Source organism: Hemiscyllium ocellatum, chromosome 22 (genome assembly GCF_020745735.1).
Source record: "Hemiscyllium ocellatum isolate sHemOce1 chromosome 22, sHemOce1.pat.X.cur, whole genome shotgun sequence".
Classification (NCBI taxonomy): Eukaryota; Metazoa; Chordata; class Chondrichthyes; order Orectolobiformes; family Hemiscylliidae; genus Hemiscyllium; species Hemiscyllium ocellatum.
Window position 1 is genome coordinate 32911450 of NC_083422.1, and position 9696 is coordinate 32921145.

Sequence of the window (9696 nt, forward strand, 5' to 3'; positions counted from 1 at the left end):
CCTCCATTTAAAATGCGGGGCTCTTCACATGGTAGGTCTGGTAGCTCACCCTGATGCACTGGTAACAGCTGGAGCAGCCCACACCCAGGCTTTCAAATTAATACCAACTTCTAAAAGGCTATTTGTTCATCCCCTACCCTGAGTGGACAAGGTCTCCTCTCCTCGCTATCCCAAGAGGCCAATGAATTGTATAAACACTGCCAACTGTGAATTTCACTGGGTGCAGGTTATTGCCAGGAAATGTCAAATCGTGGGAATAGAAATGTTTACAAAGACTTAGGAAAAGCAAAAAAAAAGTGTTTTTCATCTATCTGTTACCTAATCCAAGGCATATGGGCAGAAGGCTAAATGCAAACAGGCAGAATTGAACTGAAAGAAAGCCTCTGCCAATATCCAACTCTGTGCCTCACTCTACACATAATTATAACATAGAGCTTATGATTAAAGAACTGACATTAAGTCCACACAAAGTATAAATGTACTTTTTGCACTGCAATGTCTGTTCTAAACATTTGACAGTAAAACACATGTATAATTGAACAATGCGCTCTCTTACTTCTTTGTGCACATATGTGCCTTTTTACTATTTTGCTGTTTGCATCATAGTGACTTGATCCCAAAGCAAGTGATTGTTGTGTTTAAGATACATTAGCCCCATCACAAAATGCTGAAATTTCTGTCATGATGCAAAATATTTTTGAGGAATGCTACAATAACAATTCCAAGGTGAATTAACCAACTGGCATTTAACAATCATAATACTTGCAAGGTTTACATTTACAGAAGACTTATATTTAATATTTGTCACCTTCAGTCTTGTTTGTTTTCCTAATCAGGTCCATCGGGGTATCAAAGGTATCGTGCAAGATCCACAGGGAAAAGGAATTCCAAACGCTGTCATATCAGTTGAAGGCATCAACCATGATATTACTACGGGTAAGAAACCATGATGTTTCCCTTACCAAAATTAGACCAAAATACACAAATTATAGTGTGCATTATGTTAAAATGTAAAATTAATGAAATTTAATGTAAATTAAGCACTGCACAAGAGTCAAGAAATCTTGGGACACAGTCTCTTTAGGATAGAGCAGCAGCAACTAAATATCACAAAAGAAAACAGGACTGAATGTTCCCAGTCCCTGAATGACGTGTTGCTGGAAATGCGCAGCAGGTCAGGCAGCATCCAAGGAACAGGAGAATCGACGTTTCGGGCATAAGCCCTTCTTTTTCCTCATTCCTGAAGAAGGGCTTATGCCCAAAACGTCGATTCTCCTTCCTGTTCCTTGGATGCTGCTTGACCTGCTGTGCATTTCCAGCGACACATTTTCAGCTCTGATCTCCAGCAGTCCTCACTTTCTCCTGAATGAGGTGGTCATGTTAGTCAGCAAAATACGGTGAGAATGGAAAAATTAGTTTCTTGATGTTGAGAGGATTAGTCTGATTTTGCACGTGAGGCTTCATTAGTAGATGAGATTCTCACTGACGAGCAATGAGGGGCCTACTTACCATAATAATAACTCATTATTACCTAATCTCACCTCAGGCAATGAGAGAAACTAGACCATGACAAATCCTGACATGAAAATCTGAGTAGGGACTGGAGGATGCACCTTCTCGTGGTGCTCATTATAGCCAGAATTTCCCAATGTTTCAAAATACGCTTCATGGACAGCAATCATCTGCACCTTTTGTCTTTTGAGGTTGGCATTGGCAAAGCACCAGCCTCACCATGTCATCATGGCATATATCCAACTCACTTATAATACAGTTTGGCACTTCGATACTACAGTTATGTGTTCACTGACTCCTTACATTGCAATGCTGCTGCCAGGGCACTTTGCAGGTGGAGACAGGTACTAATCTCATGCATCAGATGCATGACGCATGCCTGCACTCTAAGCTTGTTGTGTTAGCACTCACTCTCTTTGCATCTATTTGGATGCTCCAGCATATCTGCCTTGCCTTTTTTGCACCTTGGAGCTTTGGTTAGAAATTAAAGGCTTACTTCTGAATTGTCTTGCCTTTTAGCACAGACACAAAGATGGGTAGGCTGTCTTGTTTGCCAGAATGATTGATTGAAGGGGTCGACATGTTGCTGTATGGCACAGTACTACATCAGTGTCACACCTACATCACATGCCAGCAACATACAAGACAAATACACTCAATGTGCTTCAACCAAATTGTGATGTCTCAAAGTCTATGCCCTTAGTCAAGACCAGGGTCAGAGCTTACCTGCACAATAAGTCAAGAGCATTGGCACAAATGTTTCAAGTCATTGATGAACTCTCACCTTCTCTTGGAGAAGAAGAAATTGTTTTGAGAGAACCAGTAAAGAAACAGAACTGTGAAAGCTGCAGCACCAATCCCAGCTCTCATTCAAATAGAGGAAAACAAAGACATTGTCAACTAGGCAGAGCTGATGGTTTGGCTGGAGGCCATTCTCAACAGGGGTGTCAAACTATTTCTTATCTCCTTTCTCTGTCATTTGAAGCAGTAAGAAACCTGGTAATAGACCTCATCAAAAAATACTTACTAAGAGCTTGTTAAACAGTCTCCTGGTCTGCTTCTGACAGATTGCTCGTTTCTCATCATTGTTTTCATTGAAAACACCTAATACATTTGCTTTACCAAACATGAATCCTTATGTACGTGCCCAGGAATGTACCCAGGCTAATTGATATGCATAAAGGTAATTTATCTTTTTAACAAATTTTATTTTTACTATTGTTTCACAAGGTAATGATTCGAAAAGTGTTAATGTTGAAGCCTGCATTAAGTGCTAAAGACTTGGATAGTGAAAGGCAAAATATCTCAGGATCTGGAAGGGAACAATGTCATTAAACTCAGTATAAAAACAGAAGTACAAAAGTAAGTCAGTCGGTCTGGCTGGGAAATGGCCTTGTTTGTGCTCCCAATCAAAGAACAAGAATTGGGGGCCAAGGTTTCTTACTGCTTCAATGTATGATTGTTAGACAGAGAAAGGAGACATGCAGTAGGTTGACAGCTGTGTTCATGTGGCACAATAAAGTGTGAAATGAGAAAGCATTTAGCAAGAGAGTAAAATATTTTGCACTTGTTAGAAGGTAAGAGCAGAATGCGCTTTGGAGAATGGAACTATTTTCAGTGCTATGGGAGGTGTCAGTGCTGTAACTGGGTTTATTACGCAGAAACAGAAAAAACAGCTCACACTTACCCATACTGTCCAGGTCATGTACATTCCTGCAGGCCCCACCTTCTTCACTGCCACCAACACACTATTGAAGAAAAAAATGTGCTGTTATCTGAGACAACTCACTACACAAAATCCTCCTCACTGAATTAAACTGAGTTCAAATTTCCTTGCTTTGAGAGATACATTTGTTCTTTAAATGATATAGAGAGTCCTGACATGTTTGAATTTGAGCTGGTTCTTGCTATAAGGCATGGACCAAAACAGTTGCTCCAGAGCAGTAAAGTCATCTGGGAAAATAAGAGATAAAGAACCAATCAAGAGAGTGATTCTGAAAACAAACCATTTAAAAGAAAATGAAATATCAAAGGTAATTGTTCACGTAGATGTAGTTTCCTCTGCTGAAGGAGTCATTTTGCTGATTCATGGACTTGCCTACTGAGAGATATTCAGGAAAAGCTGGTATGAGGCAGTTGAAATTTAACAGCATTTCAAGTAGGCAGAGGGGTGGAAAGTATGAAACACACTCACTGCTTGAACGTTCAGGTCAGAGATAGTTTAACTCCTCAGCTTCATTTAAATGCCACTGGCCTAAGGCTTGCTTTGGACATGTCAGAGAAAGAAGACCATATGATCTGATTGCCTGATAGCAGTGCAAACGGAATTCCAGCAGGAGGAGAGGGCATTCCAGGAAGTGGAAGACTGTGACTTCCCATGTGGATCATGGAGCAGCATTATAGCTCTACCTGGCCTCATAATAGAAAAACCTCTCTGAAATAAAGTGCCTCTTTGTCCTTATTACCAGTTACTGACCTTCTCCATCCTCCCAGCAAATGGTTTCACCCCATTTCTCCTCAGACATTGAAGCTTGATTGGGAAGCCATTGGAGACTGGAACATGATTTGCATTTATTCATGAAGCTCTCAGTTGGGTGTGACTGGCTTTCCCAAACCAGCAGTGTTAAAGTCAGGAATCATTCAGAAAGGGGTGAGAAAAGGAGCATCATAATCACAGACCGACTTCATACTTCACTTCCTCTCCTGCCCTGTCATTCCCCACCAAAGGAAGAGCTAAAATTTCTTAAGTTTTCAGATTTTTAATGGCATTGACCTTCTTGGGACATAAAGTCATAGAGATGTACAGCATGAAAACAGACCCTTCGGTCCAACCCATCCATGCCGACCAGATATCCCAACCCAATCTAGTCCCACCTGCCAGCACCTGGTGCATATCCCTCCAAACCCTTCCTATTCATATACCCATCCAAATGTTGCAATTGTACCAGCCTCCACCACATCCTCTGGCAGCTCATTCCATACACGTACCACCCTCTGTGTGAAAACGTTGCCCCTTAGGTCTCTTTTATATCTTTCCCCTCTCACCCTAAACCTGTGCTCTCTAGTTCTAGACTCCCCGATCCCAGGGAAAAGACTTTGTCTATTTATCCTATCCATGCTCCTCATAATTTTGTAAACCTCTATAAGGTCACCCCTCAGCCTCTGACGCTCCAGGGAAAACAGCCCCAGCCTGTTGAGCCTCTCACTATAGCTCAACTCCTCCAACCCTGGCAACATCCTTGTAAATCTTTTCTGACCCCTTTCAAGATTCACAATATCTTTCCGACAGGAAGGAGACCAGAATTGCAAGCAATATTCCAACAGTGGCCTAACCAATGTCCTTACAGCCGCAACATGACCTCCCAACCCCTGTACTCAATACTCTGACCAATAAAGGAAAGCATACCAAACACCTTCTTGGTTATCCTATCTACCTGCGACTCCACTTTCAAGTAGCTATGAACTTGCATTCAAAGGTCTCTTTGTTCAGCAACACTCCTTGAGACCTTACCATTAGACGCATAAGTCCTGCTAAGATTTGCTTTCCCAAAATGCAGCACCTCGCATTTATCTGAATTAAACTCCATCTGCCACTTATCAGCCCATTGGCCCATCTGGTCCAGATCCTGTTGTAATCTGAGGTAACCCTCTTCGCTGTCCACTACACCTCCAATTTTGGTGTCATCTGCAAACTTACAAACTGTACCTCTTATGCTCACATCCAAATCATTTACGCAAATGACATAAAGTAGAGGACCCAGCACCAATTCGTGTGGCACTCCACTGGTCTCAGGCCTCCAGTCTGAGAAACAATCCTCCACCACCCTCTGTCTTCTACCTTTGAGCCAGTTCTGTATCCAAATGGCTAGTTCTCCCTGTATTCCATGAGAATATAACCTTGTAATCAGTCTCCCATGGGGAACCTTGTCAAATGCCTTACTGAAGTCCATGTAGATCACATCTACTGCTCTGCCCTCATCAATCTTCTTTGTTACTTCTTCAAAAAACTCAATCAAGTTTGTGAGACCTGATTTCCCATGCACAAAGCCATGTTGACTATCCCTAATCAGTCCTTGCCTTTCCAAATACATGTACATCCTGTCCCTCAGGATTCCCTCCAACAACTTGTCCACCACTGAGGTCAGGCTCACCGGTCTATAGTTCCCTGGCTTGTCTTTACCACCCTTCTTAAACAGTGGCACCATGTTTGCCAACCTCCAGTCTTCCGGCACCTCACCTGTGACTATCGATTGTACAAATATCTCAGCAAGAGGCCCAGCAATCACTTCTCTAGCTTCCCACAAAGTTCTCAGGTACACCTGATCAGGTCCTGGGAATTTATCGACCTTTAACCGTTTCAAGACACCCAGCACTTGCTCCTCTGTAATCTGGACATTTTGCAAGATGTCACCATCTATTTCCCTACAGTCTATATCTTCCATATCCTTTTCCACAGTAAATACTGATGCAAAATATTCATTTAGTATCTCCCCAATTTTCCGTGGCTCCACACAAAGGCCACCTTGCTGATCTTTGAGGGGCCCTATTCTCTCCCTAGTTACCCTTTTGTCCTTAATATATTTGTGAAAACCCTTTGGATTCTCCTTAATTCTATTTGTCAATGCTATCTCATGTCCCCTTTTTGCCCTCCTGATTTCCCTCTTAAGTATACTCCTACTGCCTTTATACTCTAAGGATTCACTCAATCTATCCTGTCTATACCAGACATATGCTTCCTTCTTTTTCTTTACCAAACCCTCAATTTCTTTAGTTATCCAGCATTCCCTATACCTACCAGCCTTCCCTTTCACCCTTACAGGAATATACTTTTGCTGGATTCTTGTTATCTCATTTCTGAAGGCTTCCCATTTTCCAACCATCCCTTTACCTATGAACATCTGCCTCCAATCAGCTTTCGAAAGTTCTTGCCTAATACCGTCAAAATTGGCCTTTCTCCAATTTAGAACTTCAACTTTTAGATCAGGTCTTTTCCATCACTATTTTTAAACGTATAGAATTTTGGTCACTGGCCCCCAAAGTGCTCCCCCACTGACACCTCAGTCACCTGCCCTACCTTATTTCCCAAAAAGAGGTCAAGTTTTGCACCTTCTCTAGTAGGTACATCCACATACTGAATCAGAAAATTGTCTTGTACGCACTTAAGAAATTCCTCTCCATCTAAACCTTTAACACTATGGCAGTCCCAGTCTATGTTTGGAAAGTTAAAATCCCCAACCATAACCACCCTATTATTCTTACAGATAACTGAGATCTCCTTACAAGTTTGTTTCTCAATTTTCCTCTATTAGGGGTTCTATAATGCAATCCCAATAAGGTGATCATCCCTTTCTTATTTCTCAGTTTCATGCAAATAACTTCCTTGGATGTATTTCCAGAAATATCCTCCCTCAGCACAGCTGTAATGCTATCCCTTATCAAAAATGCCACTCTCCCTCCTCTCTTGCCTCCCTTTCTATCCTTCCCGTACCATTTGTATCCTGGAATATTCAGCTGCCACTCCTGCCCATCCCTGAGCCATGTTTCTGTAATTGCTATGATATCCCAGTCCCATGTTCCTAACCATGCCCTGAGTAAATCTGCTTTCCCTGTTAGGCCCCTTGCATTGAAATAAATGCAGTTTAATTTATTCGTCCTATCTTGCCCCTGCCTGCCCTGACTGTTTGACTTACTTCTGTTCACAGCTGTACCAGTCTCAGATAGATCTCTTTCCTCACTATCTCCCTGGGTCCCAACCCCCCACCTTACTAATTTAAATCCTCCCAAGCAGTTCTAGTAAATTTCCCTGCCACTATATTAGTCCCCTTCCAATTTAGGTGCAATCCGTCCTTCTTGTACAGGTCACTTCTACCCCAAAAGAGATTCCAATGATCCAAAAATGTGAATCCTTCTCCAATACACCAGCTCCTCAGCCGTGCATTCAGCTGCTCTATCCTCCTATTCCTGCCATCACTAGCTCGTAACACTGGGAGTAATCCAGTTATTACTACCGTTGAGGACCTCCTTTTTAAATTTCTGCCTCACTCTGTAATCTCTCTTCAGAGTCTCAACCTTTTCCCTTTCTATGTCATTTGTTCCAATGTGGACAATGACCTTCTGCTGGCCCCTCTCCCCCGCAAGAACACTCTGAATCCTCTCTGAAACATCCGTGATCCTGGCACCAGGAAAGCAACACACCATTCTGCTTTTTCTCTGCTGGCCACAGAAACATCTGTCTGTACCTGGGACTACAGAATCCCCTAACACAATTGATCTCTTGGAAGCCGACGTACCTCTCATTGCATTAGAGCCAGTCTCAATACCAGAAACATGGCTGTTCATGCTACGTTCCCCTGAGAATCCATCACTGACTGATCTGGAAATTTGAGGAAACTAAAGTAATCACAGCAAGTAAAATCATCCAAAAAGGTTAATTAAACTACGAATTCAGTAGATTTAGATTAGATTCCCTACAGTATGGAAACAGGCCCTTCGGCCCAACAAGTCCATACCATCCCTCTGAAGAGCACCCCACCCAGACCCAATCCCCCCCCGACTAATACACCTAACACTACAGGCAATTTAGCATGGGCGGCACGGTGGCACAGTGGTTAGCACTGCTGCCTCACAGCGCCAGGGACCTGGGTTCAATTCCCGCCTCAGGCGACTGACTGTGTGGAGTTTGCACGTTCTCCCCGTGTCTGCGTGGGTTTCCTCCGGGTGCTCCGGTTTCCTCCCACAGTCCAAAGATGTGCGGGTTAGGTGAATTGGCCATGCTAAATTGCCCGTAGTGTTAGGTAAGGGGTATATGTATGGGTGGGTTGCGCTTCGGCGGGTCGGTGTGGACTTGTTGGGCCGAAGGGCCTGTTTCCACACTGTAAGTAATCTAAACCTCAAACCTGACCTGCACATCTTTGGATTGTGGAGGAAACCAGATCATCTGGAGGAAACCCACACAGACACGGGGAGAATGTGCAAACTCCACACAGACAGTTGCTTGAGGCAGGAATTGAACCCGGGTCCCTGGTGCTGTGAGGCAGCAGTGCTAACCACTGAGCCACTGTGCTGTCCTAGTAGAAATTAAGTCCAAAAGCATTCCATTCCATATTCACGTACACCTGAAATGTACTGAAAAGGATAATGAAAATAGCAAAAATCAGGAAAAGCTTAAAGTAAAATACAGTAAAATACACACACATTACAATGAAATCTGTGTAAACGTGCCTTATTTTGTGTTATTAAACCTAAGAATATATAGAAAATTGTTGGGGTATATTAAGCACTGGAGAGACTTCAAGATCAAGAGGCTCAAAATTGATTGGTCAATAAATGGGATATTCCAATAAAAGCTGAAGCAAACATAGTCACTTCTATTATTTATAAACATGAAAGATTTTCACAAGAATGATATTTTGGCTTGCATTGATCAACATAAGAGCAATGTCCTGGGCAAATTGAAACAATAAAGGTGTGTTGCTAGGTAATCAATCATTAAAGAAATACACAATATAAAAGAACCTGAATCCTCAACAGTGTAACAGAGCAATCAAAAAGAAAATTGTTAGATTGTTACTCAAACTGCTGCTGATTTCCAGTTGAAGTCTGAACATACAATGGAGCGCGGAGCAACAGTTACAGCGACATAGCAAGTAAGCTCTGCCTTTTAATCCTGTGAATGTATCTTTTGTTCCAGCAATTGATGGAGACTATTGGCGGCTCTTAAATCCTGGCGAGTACAAGGTCACGGCCAAGGCTGAAGGTTATTCAAGTGCAACCCGGAACTGTGAGGTTGGATACGATATGGGAGCAACCGAATGTCATTTTGTTCTGACCAGAACAAATCTGTCAAGAATTAAAGAGATAATGGAGAAGTTTGGGAAGCAGCCAATCAATCTCTCCCTTAAACGGTTCAGGCGCGTTCGACACAGACGTCGCCAGTTATAGGAAATCCTTGTAGAACAAAAGACCTCTCTAAATGATCGCAGTTCAAGTCTTATTTTATTCAAATAACAAAGAACTTCGCCAATTCATTTAAAATAACAAGATACAATCTGGGTTTATGTTATTTGTCGCCACAATATTCAGTCCATTATTTTAATATATAGCATATGTAACTTTTAAACTATTCAGCACTTTCCTGCATGATGTAGTTAGAAAACTTGCCATACTGCTGCATATATACAAAGA

At 42.2% G+C, this 9696-nt stretch overlaps 1 protein-coding gene across 1 annotated transcript in view; it reads left to right on the forward strand.

Annotated features, from left to right (window-relative positions):
- The window catches only part of LOC132826145 (inactive carboxypeptidase-like protein X2), a 189809-nt gene extending 180337 nt beyond the window's left edge, over positions 1-9472 (forward strand). The window contains exons 15-16 of the mRNA XM_060841791.1: positions 837-936; positions 9203-9472. Of these exons, the coding sequence (XP_060697774.1) occupies positions 837-936; positions 9203-9453 (351 nt within the window). The 3' untranslated portion in view covers positions 9454-9472. The remainder of the gene's footprint in view (positions 1-836; positions 937-9202) is intronic.
- The last annotated feature ends 224 nt before the right edge of the window (positions 9473-9696 follow it).